Raw genomic sequence first — 15,192 nt, forward strand, 5'->3', positions numbered from 1 at the left:
TTGAACTTGCCTCAAAATGAAGGAAATGTTACTGTGGTTCCACATGGACAGTTCCCTTTCCAAAGGGCTACTTAGGCCTCAGCCTTGCCACGTGTCACATTTGAGTTACATTTTGTTTTACAAAAAGTGCTGAAATTCTGGTTCGAACATAAGACTTAGTGCTGCTGTGGACACGGATTTCCTCAGCATGGACAGCATACACTAAGACAAGATGGTGCAAAATGGCAAATCTAAACCACCATTTGCAATGAGATGTTCTCCACAAACACAACTGTATGTAAGAGCTGAAACTATCACCAGTCCTGCGACCCATCATATCCTTCGGTGATAACAACAGATAAAACTTTTGGTACCTGATTAAAACCAACTTTTGGGCTAAGTACAAGAGGTACCTGGCCTCTTCAGAAGTAGGGCTTTTTCCAGCCAGGTTCTGTTCTTATGCACAGTTCACAGGAGAAGTGGAGGTATTGGGAAAGACCCTGTTTCCAGCTGCTCAGCTGGAAGCATGGCTGGGAGCAGACTGGGACTTTGCTTTGAATGCTTTGACTGCTTTGGCTACCAACCAGCAATACAAGATATAGAAGGACAGAGGAAACACTGTCCGTGTACCCTGGAGTCAGGATTTTGTTTTATTTGAGAAGACTGAGAGAGTGAGCACTGCACACAAATGCATTCTTCATTCTAGTTCCTATGAACACTCCTGTGAACCCACTTGTCCCAAGATTTAAAAGGGAAAGAAATGTGAAATGGAGCAATGTAGCTAACTACACTCATCAAAACACTCCAACTTTGTACAGCCTAGTCTCATCCCACTTGCCATGTCTGGTAGTGCAGAACTCTGCAGTGTGAGCTCTCTTACCATTGGCACAACCTGTCTCTATCAGTCTGGAGAGAGTTTCTGGGTGCCTTTTAAGATAAAGCGAACTATGGACATTCTACTTGGTGACCAGGCTGATCTGCAGGTGACCTCAGATGCCTTGGGTCACTGAAGTGCATGGGCAGAGGGGGCTACTGTGCAAAGGTTTCATGGATTCAGGTTTGTTTTAAGTGTCATTATACAAGTTACTGAGACTGCTTATAGCTGAGACATTGGCAGGACAGACAAACCCTGTAAGTACTGGCAGGGAGCACAGAGCAGTGCATGCTGCTGAGCAGAGGACTTACAGAAACCAGTCCACAGCAATGATCAGTGTAATGTCTTCAGTTGGCAGCCCCACCGAGGTCAGCACTATAACCATGGTGACCAGTCCTGCCTGGGGAATCCCCGCGGCTCCGATGCTGGCTGCAGTGGCAGTGATGCTGCAGGGGACAGGAAAGCACAGCCATCAGCAAAGGGAAGAAAAGAGCTAGTGGTGCTTTCAAAAACATCAGGAAACAGCTCAAACTCATAACCTACACCTAGGACAGCCTTTCTGCCCTGGTCACCCAGCAGGGTGGGATATCAACACAGCAGCCAGGCTCCCCCTGCCAGGCACCCATCCATAACAGACTGTCCATTGCAGCTCTAGCTAAGGGATAGCCTGTGCCTGGAGATGTGATAATGGCTCAAGTGGAGCCTCAAAGGTGTGGTCCCCAAATCATATGTGCTTCTACATCTGGAAGTTCCGTACACCTTTCTTTTCCATACTTTTTGTTCCTTACTGTGTCTTCTGAGCAAAAGAGGAACCTTGACCACACCTCAGATAAGCCAACAACCCCAAAGCTCTTCCTGTAGTCCTGTAACTCAGAAGTCACCTTATTGTGATGATCTGCCCGAAGTCAAGTTCATAGTTGTTGACTTGTGCAATGAAGATGGCTGCAAGTGCCTCGTACAGAGCGGTGCCATCCATGTTAATTGTAGCTCCCACAGGCAGAACAAACCTCGTGATGCGCCTGTCCACACCATTGTTTTCTTCCAGGCACCTGAAGGTGATGGGCAGGGTTGCTGAGCTGAAAGGAATTTACAAAACAACATGAATTTGGTACATGCTGACTTTGGAAGACAGACTAAGCCTCTGCCTGGTTTATGACCTTACCCACCTGCCAAGTGAGCCAGAGGCCAGAAGCTGCTAGGAGAAAGAACAGTCTAAGCAAGGCTTCCGCAGATACGGTGCACACTGCAGATGCACATTCAGACATGGCTTTTCTCAGGGGGCTGGGGCAGGGGCTTTGTAGCCCTGAGGCTGATGATGCTGTGTAACACCAAAAGAAGGTGATGCTGGAGGATTCAGGGTACATAGGACAAAGCCTCAAGACCAGAACTTTTCCAGCTATTAAAAAAGCCTGAGCTCTTTCTCACTTCCCCCAGTGCATAAGACAAAAAGAATGACCCATGTGTGAGAATGTATCTTGCAGAGAAAGCAGAGAATTGTTTCTGAAAGAGAACATGAGCAGGAAAAATGCAACATGTTTCAGTGTGGGAATGGATGCGGGAGAGACTGACCTGTGCTTGCCAGGAAATGAACACAGCAAGAAGCAGGACCCTTAGTGAAACAACAGCTACCAACAATCCCCTGCTGTGTCTGTGCTGCCTGGCAGCCTGTGCCACAGGTCATACAGGTATGCCTGCCTTTGCCCCGGTTTCATGCCTGAGACGTGTGCAGTGTGTCTGGGACAGCAGGATGTGCAAACGCGTGCAAGGGCCTGTGTGTGCAAGAGACCTGCCCAGGAAATGACACTGCAGTTCAGTGGGATTTGACACTTGTCTAGAGCTCAGCATTTCAGTGCTGCCAGCAGAGTCACCACCATGTTTGGTAAGAAGGAAGATGGGTCATGCACTGCTGGTTAGAGGTAGTCACATCATTAGGCTTCAGAGCATGGGAGTGGGAATCTCTCCACTCTTACATGAGCTTGGCTGGACCAGTGCAAAAAGCTGCTAGTGCCAGAACTTGTGAGATCATAGTGCTGCACTGAGGACAATAAGGTGCTGAGAAGCAGCCTCGGAGTATCCACACCGGCCCCAACCCTGCTCCTATGTAGCCATCATACCTTGAGGAGGTGCCCAGGGCTGTGATGAGGGCCTGCAGAAGCCCTGCAATGAATACCCAGGGGTTTCTGTGAGTGACGATGAAGTAGAGCAGTGGCAGGACACAGAGGGCATGGATGAGGAGTCCAACAATGACGGTCAGTGTGTACATCCCCAGCTGGCCTCCCATTACTGCCAGGTCATCCATCTCCAGGATTTTGCCAGCAATTAAAAACATGATCCCAACTGGAGCATACCTGTGGCAGAAACAGAAGGCTGGTGCTCAGAACTGGCTCCCACACTTTCACACGAGCTTTAATGCATGCTGCCTGGACAAATTCCTAATAATCCAGCACACCAGAAGTTGTCACTGAGCCTAATTCCTTCCAGGAAACCTGGAAAGAGCTGAGACTTGTTCAACACATGGTCAAAACACAGCACTTTTTGCACTGTCAGTAGCCCCAGCACTGTTGTGCACACAGCTTAGGTACTGGTGGAGGTTTCCTCCTCCTTCTGGGTTCTCTACATGTTTCCACAACACTCCTTGTAGAATTGATAGAGGAGGTTGTGTAGGGGAGTCTTCAGAGTCCCTTCCTTTCCTAACAGAGCTTGGGCTGAGTATATTTTTTACTGAGAGGCACAGGGAAGTACAGGAGAACCAGGGAATTGGGGAGTAAAAGCAATAGTTTCTTATAGGCTCTAGCTTTGCTATCTTGAGACATTCACATTTAGGGAATAGGAATATACAGGGAATCCATATCTGGGCACGCCAACACGTGTGAAAGCAGCCATGGCTTATAGAAGACCCCATTTTGAGGCACACTGCTATCCTTTCCATCCCTTGTAGCTTTTTTCCTCTCCATAACAATGCATCCCCTGAGCAGCAGTGAGGCTCCACAGAAAGGAAGCCATAATGCAGACATGGAGAATATAATGGGTACTAGACTAAACATGGACAAATAACTGGACCAAAGAAATCCCAGCTCCACGGCCATGCCTTTCAGGGCTTGGCCTCTACAGCTCAAGAGCTCACATGCAATTCATGCACAAGGCTCTGAGGTCCACATGCCAAATTCCAACTTAGCCTGGGAGGTTTGGAAAAGTTTCAGGAAAGGGTTTCACAGGTATTTCATTTCCTCTGACCTTCTAAGAGGAATCTTAGAAGACAATTCATGGCTGCAGCCACTGACCAGATCTCCCCAGGAGAAACAAGCTCCTGGGAGATGCTCTGCAGCCTGTGGCTTCAGGAGTGCTGGGCTGCAGCTGACAGTCCTGCCTCCTTTACCAGCAGGATTTCATAGGTCAGGGGATCTCTCCAGATAGCACCTCCCTTATGTGCACAGGCAGTTTCCTGAGTGTAACCAGCTATACATCAACACCCTGCCTTCCAGGGTATTGAAGGCACCTTGAAATTGTTTCTGGGAGTAGTGTGCAGGTCTGCTTGTTCCATTGTGCTCATGGTCTCTCTTCTGTGCCCTGATCCTAGTGGGGCTGGGGCTCACCAACACTCTGCTGTGTCCCCTGTGCCCAGGATGTTGCTCTGAGATAAAAGATTGTGACTAGAAGACCAAGGAATGGAAGCTGGAGTGATATAAAATGGGAGAGGGTGCAGCTGACAGATCCCTGTCCTGTCAGGCATTTCCATATATTTTGCCAGCTCCATATCTCTCCTGTTTCTCAGTACCTACTACAAACTCCTATTTAGAAGTGGAGCCTTTAGACCTTTACCTACATGGGTAAAGAGCTTCCAGTAACAAGATTTGGTAAAATGCTGCTTTCTAGCAAATGCCTTGCTTGTGGACCATGTGCCACAGGCAGCCCTACACAGAAAGCAACAGAGCTCTAGAGGAGTTGGAATCTGGGAGACCTCAAATTGAAAGGCAGTGACTTTGTGTTGCTCTTGTCTACCCACCTCAGCTCTCAAAGCTAATTAATACATTCAGGTGCCACCCTGAGTAGCAGGGAAGTGGCAACAGGTTGTTGTGATTCATAGCTAAGTCAGACTCCGGGAACATAACTGGAAGGAAAGCTTTTGGTGGGAAAGTCTCACACCCTACCCCTCTTGGTAAGGCTAAGAGATCTTCCACTCCAGCTCTCTGGTCTTCCAAGGATGTTTCCAGCAGCCTCAAGGAAAGCAAGTCCTGGTGTACCTGATATTTCTAAGGTAAAAACAAAAAACAGGAAATGAAATGTGAGAAAGTATCCCATCCAGACTTTTCCCTCCAGCCTGGTGGAGCCAAAGGAGAGCTGTGTCCGTCTGCTTTTCCTGTGCATGTCATCCTTAAAGCTACCCCACTTCTCATCAGGTCAGTGGAAACTGCACCTGCAGACCTCCTGCTCCAACCGGCCGTGCTCCTCACCAGATGATAATGGCCACCAGCCTCATGATGGCTTCGTTGAGGCAGTTAAAGAACTCCCGCAGGGCCCGTCCCTTCTTCTTCATGCTGCCGATCACCAAACCGAAGCACATGGAGAACACTACCAGCCCCAGCGCGTTCACCCCATTGGCTGAGCCTGGGATGGGAATGACTTCTTCAAAAGTCAGCACCTCGGAGATGGTCCCCAGGGCGTGAGTGACGTTCTCCAGGATGCCAGTGAAGTTCTCAGGCACAGGGTTCTGAGTGGTTGTCACTGCTGCTGTGACATTGCTGCTGTGGAGGACGGTTCTGGTGAAGACCCTGGTGCTGTACTGCGTCTTGTACTGAAAAGACAGATTATCAGATGCACTCACAGGCTCAGGAGCTCAGGACAACATGCTAAGCTCATGCACCCCTTCCCAAAGAAAGAAGAGTACTGCAAGTTCACTTCTGACCTGTGTAGGAAACTTGCTTTGCCAGTTCTTAAGCTCCATAGCTTAGTACTTTGAACAAAAAGTTCATAGAGTGGGAGGTCAAAAGGGACCATTGGAGCATCTAATATCCCTAGGATTGAGAGATCTGACTTCTTTGATAATCCTTTATACTGCTTCCAAGGGACTGGCACTACACAAGAGACAAATCCTTGGTGAATCTGCTCTCATTTCACTGCCAGCCCAAGCCTTTTACCTGAGATCACACAATACTTTTCTGACTCTGAGCGTGGGAAGGGGCAGAGATTGAAGCCCCCATCTAGAGACAGCTTGGAAAGCTTGCATGGAGGCTGCTACGACACTGACTAGTGACTGCAAAGCCTCCTGGAACAATCAGACTTGGGGCAGTGTGAAGGCAACATAAACCAATCTCTATTCCATCCCTTAAAGGGGTAGGCTGGGCCATGGTCTGGGGCATAGGGTGCAAAGGGAAGTGACAAGCCAGGTGGAACTTCATACCTGTTTGAAGCAGGCTTCTACCAGGTTGGGTGGAAACATATTCCTGCAGTAGATAAAACAAGGAAAGAGTTATTGTCCTGTTTGATTTTCAGGGAAGCATGGCCTTCCTGGCCACACAGACCCACAGAATTGTCAGAGTTGGAAGGGACATCTCAAGATCATCCAGTCCAACTCCCCCACTAAAGCTGGATCTCCTGGAGCACATCACCCAGAACTGCATCCAGGTGGGTTTGGAATGTCTCCAGAGAAGGGGACTCCACAAGCTCCCTGGGCAGCCTGTTCCAGTTCTTTCTCACCCTCATAGTAAATAACTTTTTGATCATATTTAGGTGGAACTTCCCGTGTTCCAGCTTGTGTTGCCCCTCGTTCTGACACTGGGAACTACTGAACAGAGTCTGGCTCCATCCTCCTTGTACCCACCCTTTAGATACTTATATACATTGATAAGGTCTCCCCTCAGCCTTCTCTTCTCCAATCTGAACTAGCCCAGCTCTCTCAGCCTTTCCTCATCAGGGAGATGCTCCAACCCCCCAGTCATCCTTGTTGCCCTCCTCTGGACTCTATTCAGCTGTTCCCTGTCTCTCTTGAACTGGGGAGCCCAGAACTGAATGCAGCATTCCAGCTGTGGCCTCACCAGGGCAGAGTAGAGGGGGAGAATGACCTCCTTTGACCTACTGGCCACACTCTTCTTTATGCACCCTAGGATTCCGTTGGCCTTCTTGGCAGCAAGGGCACATTGTATCAGGACTCCCAGATCCTTCTCCACCAAACTGCTTTCCAGCAGGTCCACCCCTAACCTATATTGGTGCCTGGGGTTCTTCCTCCCCAGGTGCAGAACCCTACACTTGCCCTTGTTGAACCTCATGAGGTTCTTCTCTGCCAAACTCTCTAGCCTGTCCAGCTCACACTGAACAGCAGCACAGGCCTCTGGACTGTCACCACCTCTTCCAGTTTTGTATAATCAGCAATCTTGCTGAGGTCACACTCTGTCCCCTCATCCAGGTCATTGATGAACACATTGAACAAGACCAGACCGAGTATTGATCCCTGGGGGACACCACTGGTTGCATTAAACTTGTTCCGGTTTCAATTTCCAACCCTGAAGTCTTTTCCTTATTCCCCGTCTATCTTCTCTTGGGAGGGGGAGCGTAATAGGGAGCGGTTCTGCCCTCGGGTTTGTGGTTCTCCCTGACCACTAAACAAGGACAGGAGGGTCTTTCTCTCTCCAGACCTTATCTCTTACCTCCCCTCTAGGGTCTGGGATTCAAGAGATTCAACTTTAGCAGTGAAGACTGAAACAAAGAAGACATTCAATAACTCCACCTTCTCTGTGTCTTCTGCCACTGGGGCACCTGCCTTATTCATCAGCAGGCCTACATTTCCCCTGGTCTTCTTTTTTCTACTGATGTACTGGAAGAAACCCTTCTTGTCCTTGATACCCCTTGCCAGGTTTAATTCCAGGTGGGCTTTAGCTTTCCTTTCTCCATCCCTGCATTCCTATATTCCTCCCAAGTGGCCAGTCTGTAAATTGTTTTCTTTCATTTAAATTTTCCCAGAAGACCCTTACTCATCCATGCAGGTCTCCTATCTCCTCTGCATGATTTCTTTTTCATAGGATGCAGAGGAAGTAGTGTTAGGAAATTGCCCAGCTCTCATGGACATCCATACCTTCCAGGGCCCTCGTTGATACGGAACCACATTGTTCACCTACCTCACCAAGTCCATGAAGGCATCTGTGGTCTGCACCTGCTCAATTCTCCCTTCTCGGTGAAGCTTGTCCTTTGATCCTTTTCCTGGGTGGATGATGATCACCATGAGGATACCAATGAAGACTGCTATGATTGTGGTCACTGTGTAGTAGATGACAGCACGCATCCCCATCTTCCCTGAGGCTCTGCCATCCAGTGAGGCCATTCCTAGGGAGAAGAGAGTCAAGGTGAGAAGGTCTGTTGCCTAGAGGGAATAGGGAAGCCCGAGGAGGATTCAAAGTGTGCAGGACACATGTGGGAGCTGGACAGGGATCTGGGGTCTCTAGGAAGTTCAGCACACAAGGGGCAGACTTGGAGCTCCAGGGTGATGTTGATGTGGGAGAATGTGGCTTGTGGTTATGAAGAAGCATAGCACTGGTGGGTCCTAGGCTGCATCTGGGAATACAGCAATTTCCTCCTAGGGCTTTCAGGAGGGAAGTAATCCCTGCCTGGTTCATTGGGCCTTTAAGACCCTAATGGTGGGATGTTTCAGCAGGTGGAATGCTTTGTAGTCCCTTCTGCTGTCTGAAAGCTTGGCTGGCTGGTGTGTCTTCTATGAGGAACTGGATGAAATAATCTCTCCAGCAGGTTATCACCTCTTTTGGTCTGACATAAATTAACCTTCCCTAGGCTGGAGGAAACCTGCAGCTGCCTTGGGCAGCAAACTTGTTGATGTTTGAGGTTATGTAGGATAGTGCTCAAGTGCTGGGCACTGTCTTCCCCAGTCAACTGAGAAAGCACAAAGCTGCTCTTCCCACTCCTGAGCCAGCAGGGGTCTGTGTGTGACTCACGTTCACCACAGCTGTAGGTTCAGGCTTGTCACTATTAGCCAAACTCATCCTAGCACCTCCGGCTGGGGCACAGAGGCTGCTCCAAGAACAGCTGGCACCCCTCTTTGCTGATTAAAGCCTTGGCTAAAAGCAGCAGCAAACACTTCTTACCTGTAATCAAGCTGGAGACAATGAGAGGAAGAACCAACATCTGAAGCATACGCATCAGCAGCTCTCCAGGGAAGGAGAAGTACTTGATCTGGCGATAGGTCAGCTGGTAGGGCCGGAGGGAGAATGCCAGGATGATCCCTGTGGATCAGCAAGGGATGAGAATGGAAATGGGACAGTGCAATCCAGTAGTCTGTCCCTCAGTCCTACAGATTGGGTTTTCTCATCTCCTCTTAGCTCCTCCTCTCCCCAGAGGAGCAAATGCTCTTTCTTTTTCTAAAAGGCTGTGATCCAGTTTTTACTCTATGCTCTCTCTCCCCCTCTGATTTATCTATATGCACAGCACCTTGTGCTTAAATCACAGGTCTCCTTGTTGCTGTGTCTGCTGCTCCTCTGGGGTCTGTTCCCAGGAAGCTCGTGAGCACAAAAATGCTGTCACCAGAGACAAGATCTCCCAGCCTAACCTCAGTGTGACTACACAGTTCACAGACTTTGCCCACCCTCTCTTAAAGCTGATTTCAGCCAGTGAATCAGAGAGATACAACGTGTATCAAAACCTTGGGACAATCCACTATCTGCAGGGCAGATTCAGTTTGCACTGTGTGACAGCCCTTTGCATCAGTTCCCCCTTCTGGTACTGTCAGGCCAAAGCTCTGGGATGAGTCTTGTGCCTGGAGCTACAGTCGCAAGAACCCTCTGAACAAAAATGGATGTTTTTTTGATGAGGATTGGAGGAGCTAGATCATCAAATCCTTTCTGGTTTAGGCTGTTCCTAAGCTGCAGTCAGGAACAACAAGGATGCCCTCACATGTGCCCTGCACAAGGTCTGTTGTCCGTACACAAACGTACTTCTGATCTGGATGACCCTTGGTTCTGCCAGCTCTTCAGCTTTATCTCCCCAGCTAGATCATTAGAACAAAATAAAATATTTGGAGAATGAACAGACTTAATCCCACATTCATAACCGGTGCCCAGTGTCGCCACCAGCTTCATACCTAGTAAGACTGCAGCAATGGTGAAGAGGACGAAGGCGTTTCTCCTGAGGAAGCTCTTGGCTCCCTCGGCAGTGATGCTGCGCATCCGCTTCTTGGCGCGCGCGGCGCGGCGCTGCACAGCCTGGCGCAGGCGGTGGGCACGGCCCTCCCCGTGGAGCCTCTTGGCTGCCTCCTCGTTCAGGAACAGGCTGTTGACATGGCTCTGCTCGCCCATGGCCAGCACAGCTGGGCAGTCCCCAGGCACAGCTCTGCCTACGCTGGGCAGGGAGGAGCACAGGAGGGAAAGCGTAAGGTCAGGAGCCACCCCGTGTCCTGATAGATCACAGAATCTAAGAACGGTTGGGGTTGGGAGGGACCTTAAAGATCATCTAGTTGCAACCTCCTGCATGGGCAGGGACACCTCCCACCAGCTCAGGTTGCTCCAAGCCCCATCCAACTTGCCCTTCAACACCTCCAGGGATGGGGCAGCCACAGCTTCTCTGGGCAACAGGAGAAACCTCTTCCAGTTTTGATCCATCCCCCCTTTTCCTCTCACTCCTGCCCTTGTCCCAAGTCTCTCCCCAGCTTTCCTGGAGTCCCTTCAGGCACTGGAAGGTACTCTAAGGTCTCCCTTCTCTTCTCCAGGCTGAACACCCCAACTGTCCCAGCCTGTCCTCCCAGCAGAGGTGCTCCAGCCTTGGATCATCTCCATGGCTCCTCTGGACTTTGTCCAGAAGCTCCATGTTGTTCTTATGTTGGTCATTTCCCTGGGGCTCTGAGCAGGTTTATTTAGGGTTAATTAATGAACTCCTCTGCCCTTCTGCAAGGAGCAGACCTCGGGGACAGGCATCTAAAGGCTGCCAGGGTCTTGTCACAACTGCTCTGATTTCTCTGGAGAAGCTCTGGCCTCTGCAGCAACCAGCCTGCACCGAAGAGTGATCTGTTATGGCCTGGGCAGCCAGAAGGGGATTTGCAGCTCCCCAGGCTTGTTCTTAGGAGTTCTGTCAGTTTGGGCAGGAATGAGTTTTTATCACCTGGCAATAAAACCAGTGCCTGTACATAAACTGTTCCAAACAAGACCAAGCAGAACAGCTTTCCCCATGTCAGCAAGTGGCACTGGCTGTTTCTGCAGAAAGCAACGTAATCCCTTTGCCATATGTGGAGCCTGAGGATAACACTTCACTGGCCTTCCTTTGAAGAACAACAGGACTTTCAAGTAGTATTTCAAGTATGGCACATTCCACTGATGAGGTTCACCTGCTGTCCTATCTTCACAAATACCAAGATTGAGATCAAACCTACTCCAAAGAGGTAAATAAAGGACCAGTTCTGATCCATGACTTACTGCTTGCAAGGCCTGGAGCAGTCTGCTGTTCCTTAATTCTTTATTTTTCACTATTATTCCCAGATTCCCCATCACAACTCGGATTATGTTGTAAAATACACATCATTTACAATGTAAAACACATTGCAGTGTAAAATACACATCAAGTGTCTGCCGTTCAGACTCAGATAAATGGCAATCATGAAGTGAAAACATTGCACTAGAGAGGAATTTGTGCAAGGTCATTTCCAATAGACAGATGGAGCAAAACCTCCATTCTGATAGATGTGTTTGCACAGATGCCTTTGTCAGGTTCAGAGCAATGCAGAGACACCTGGGGTGGCCCAGCCAAGTCTCTCAAAGTCCTCCTGAGGCTTTGGCTGCAGGAACTTTGCAGTGCTGCTGCAGTCACCCAAGCTTTTGGTTTAGCAAATAGCATTCTGTGGATTTTGGTCTGCTGATTCTGCTTGATTGCACATTCTTATTACACCACCCTGCATTTATCTATTGATGGAGCCAATGTACATCAGACTGGGTGAAAACTTTGCCTGTCTGCCTCCTTTGCACTGCCAGACCTCCTAGTATTCACAGATACACATGAGAGAAAGAAACTGCAAGGTACATATTCCTTCAGTTTGTGCTTCCTGAACTCCACAGTAGGTTGACCCATTTCCCTGTGCCCTAGAACAGACCTCTATGATTTCTTTAGTGGCCTCCCAGACATAGGGTTGGACAAACAAAATTATCAGCTGTCAGGTTCCAATGAGCCAGGACTTCCACATATTGTGTATCCTCTGTTTTGCTAGTTACTGGCATCATTGGCCCTACAAGGAATCATAGAGTCATCATCATAGAATGGTTTGGGTTGGAAGTGACTTTAAAGATCATCTAGATCCAACCCCCTGCATGGGCAGGGACACCTCCCACCAGCCCAGGCTGCTCCAAGCCCCATCCAACCTGCCCTTCAACACTTCCAGGGATGGGGCAGCTACAGCTTCCCTGGGCAACCTGGGCCAGGGTCTCACCACCCTCAGGGTGAAGAATTTCCTCCTAATGTCCAACCTAAATCTCCCCTCTTCCAGTTTTGATCCATCCCAAGTCCCAGGTCCCTCCCCATCTTTCCTGGAGCCCCTTCAGGCACTGGAAGCTGCTCTAAGGTCTCCCTGGAGCCTTCTCTTCTCCAGGCTGAACACCCCAACTCTCCCAGTCTGGCTCCAGAGCAGAGATGCTCCAGCACTTGGGTCATCTCCATGGCCTCCTCTGGACTCTCTCCAGGAACTCCATGTCCTTCTTATGTTGGGCCTCCAGAACTGGACACAGTGCTCCATGTGGGGTCTCAGAGGAGCCAAGTACAGGGAGAGAATCCCATCCCTTGACCTGCTGGCCACACTGCTTTTGAAGCAGCCCAGGGCAGGTTTGGTTTCTGGGCTCCAGCACACATTGCTGACTCCTGTTGAGCTTCTCATCCACCACCACCCCTAAGTCCTTCTCTGGACTATTTTTGATCCATTCTCCACCACTCAATGCAACTGTCCACGTCACCCACAAAGACCTCTCAGCTCTCACCTTTTGCCATCACAGACTCACTGAGTAATCCTTTCTATGGTCAATCTTCAGGGCTGACCAAAAGTTAAAGTATATCATTAGGGGCATTGTCCAAATGCCTCTTAAACACCACCAGGCCTGGGGCACCAACAACCTCTCAAGGAAGCCTGAATCTGGATCATCAATCAAAATACTGAACAGCACTGGCCTCAGGACTGAGCCCTGAGGAACAACCCTGGTGACCAGTCACCAGCCAGATGTAGCCCCATCCACCACCAGACTTTCAGCTCTGCCCTTCAGCCAGTTCTTCATCCTGAGTCCCAACAACCTGCTTATCTCACCAAGAGGCCAAGAGGTCCAGAAGCAGGCTGTGAGGGACAGATCAAATGCCTTACTAAAATTCAGAAAAACTCCATCCACCACCTTCATGTGGGGGCCTTATCATAGGAGGATAACTAATTAGTTAAAAAGGACTCTCCCTTTGTTGCTTGATTACTGCATTATTCTTTAATTACCTTTCAATAGCACACTGTATCATCTCCCTATTTTTTTCAGGTGCTGAGGGCTGTAGTTCCCTGGATCTTCCCTCGTGCCCTTTTTGTAGACTGGAATAACACTGGCTGGCTCCCAGGCAGCAGGCATGTGGTGCAACTGCCTAAAGCAAACCAGATTGTCACCCAAGGCAATCACCTCTAAACGCAGAACCACCAAAGAAAGTTTCAGCTCCCCAGAACTCTCCTTCTTACTCCCAAACCACTCACTCTTCATCAAGCAACCCAGCACACCTTGGTCAGGAGAAGTGCTAACTTCCTTTGACATGCAAAGCTCCCCTCTCTTTAGTGAAGTGAGAACAGTCCCACTGAGGGCTCTGAAGTCACCCATCATGGGATTGCTGCACACAAACCAGGCTTCCCACTCCCCATGGTGACCTGAGGAGACCCATGTTGAACCATAGAATCATTGAATCCTTTTGGTTGGAAAAGACCTTGAAGATCATCAAGTCCAAGCACTGCCAAGGCCACCACTAACCCATGTCCCCCAGCTTTCAAATCCCTCCAGGGATTGGGACTCCACCTCTGCCCTGGGCAGCCTGGGCCAGGGCCTGACAGCCCTTTCCATGAATAAATTGTTCCTAAGATCCAATCTAAACCTCCCCTGGTACAACCTGAGACAATTTCTGTTGCTCTATCACCTATTCCTGGGGAGCAGAGCCTGACTCCCCTGGCTCCAACCTCCTCTCAGGCAGCTGCAGAGCCAGCAGGTCTCCCCTCAGCTCCTTGTCTCCAGGCTGAACCCCCAGCTCCCTCAGCTGCTCCTGCTCACACTTGTGCTCCAGCCCCTTCCCCAGCTCTGTTGTTCTTCTCTGGACACGCTCCAGCCCGTAAACACAGAAACACAGACTCATCTCTCCTCTGAACTTGCCTTTCTTAGAGTTGGACCATAATACAGCAACAGGACAAATCCCCACACAGCCAAAGTGGGAGTACAACCCACACCTACAAAGGGACTCACCTTCTCTTTTCTCCAGATGTGTCCCCATCCACGTGCACTGCAAAATGTGTTTTTTGTGCAAACAAAATGAAATTCCTCTTTTGATATTGGGAAGTTCAGGATTAGTAATTTGATCCCATGTCCCACCATATGCTCAGTTGCCTTCTCAGAGCAAAATCTATTTCACAGAAGGAACTCACCAGCAGAACTTGCCCCCGTGATGTCCCCACCCCCTTGCTGACTTGTTCCCTTTCTCCATCTGCGTATTTTGCAATAGTGGCCCCCTCCACAGCACATTCCCTCTGCATCACTGGCCTGACATTGTGCAAATGTTCTCTGTTGCATCAGCTATAAATTCTCAATCTGCCACAGCCAGTCACCAAAACACTCCTGCAGATTAACAGTCTGTCACTGGCTTTGATTTTCCCTCTTGTAAGGAAGAAGGTGGCTTTGCTCTTTGGGTGAAGATTCTCCTGTTCACAGCTGTTTCTCTGGGCTCAACTCTGCCAGAAGCACTGAGATTTGAGAGAACATTTTTGGAGGTAACTTCAAGGCTAGAACCAGGAAACACAGGATATTTTGCAATAAATGTCAGTGTTGCAAACCTAATGCCTAGTTCCTGGCAATGAGGTTTCTCATCAGCAGTGGGATTTGGGCTATTTTAGGGACATTAGTAGAAGATGGTGAAAGTAAAAAATAGGGAATGGGACTTTTGCACTAGATTCTTCTGCCCTGCTTTTGGCAGATTTTTGTGTGTTTGTTTTCCTATCTATGTGGGGAGCAGATTTCCAACGTGGGGAGAGGAAGACAATAGTGCTTAAGAATATGTAAAGATCTAGAAACCACAAATTCTCTGGATTAACTGGGATGCATCTGTTCCAACTTGTACTGAGGAACATCCCTCCTCTTTATGCCTTGTCT

General features: G+C 49.2%; 1 protein-coding gene across 1 annotated transcript; it reads right to left on the reverse strand.

The window, feature by feature from the left end:
- Positions 1 to 5,300: 5,300 nt before the first annotated feature.
- LOC104397315 (excitatory amino acid transporter 4-like) lies at positions 5,301 to 10,147 on the reverse strand. The gene is made up of 5 exons (XM_010007266.1): positions 9,933 to 10,147; positions 8,941 to 9,078; positions 7,963 to 8,167; positions 6,252 to 6,294; positions 5,301 to 5,645 (listed from the first exon to the last, which is right to left on the reverse strand). Exons 1-5 carry the CDS (start codon positions 10,144 to 10,146, stop codon positions 5,301 to 5,303), a joined length of 945 nt encoding a protein of 314 aa, XP_010005568.1. The 5' UTR covers position 10,147.
- Between the last annotated feature and the right edge of the window lie 5,045 nt (positions 10,148 to 15,192).

Source organism: Chaetura pelagica, unplaced genomic scaffold, assembly GCF_000747805.2.
Source record: "Chaetura pelagica isolate M959 unplaced genomic scaffold, ChaPel_1.0 scaffold441, whole genome shotgun sequence".
In the NCBI taxonomy this organism is placed as follows: Eukaryota; Metazoa; Chordata; class Aves; order Apodiformes; family Apodidae; genus Chaetura; species Chaetura pelagica.

What these genes read in the sequence shown, in the direction of transcription:
- LOC104397315 (XM_010007266.1), bottom strand. Translation starts at nt 10,146, where the DNA reads ATGGGCGAGCAGAGCCATGTCAACAGCCTGTTCCTGAACGAGGAGGCA. An exon ending in CATTGCTGCAGTCTTACTAG is followed by an intron (nt 9,079 to 9,932) that starts GTATGAAGCTGG and finishes GCTGATCCACAG; the next exon opens with GGATCATCCTGGCATTCTCC. An exon ending in TAGAAGCCTGCTTCAAACAG is followed by an intron (nt 5,646 to 6,251) that starts GTATGAAGTTCC and finishes CTGTCTTTTCAG; the next exon opens with TACAAGACGCAGTACAGCAC.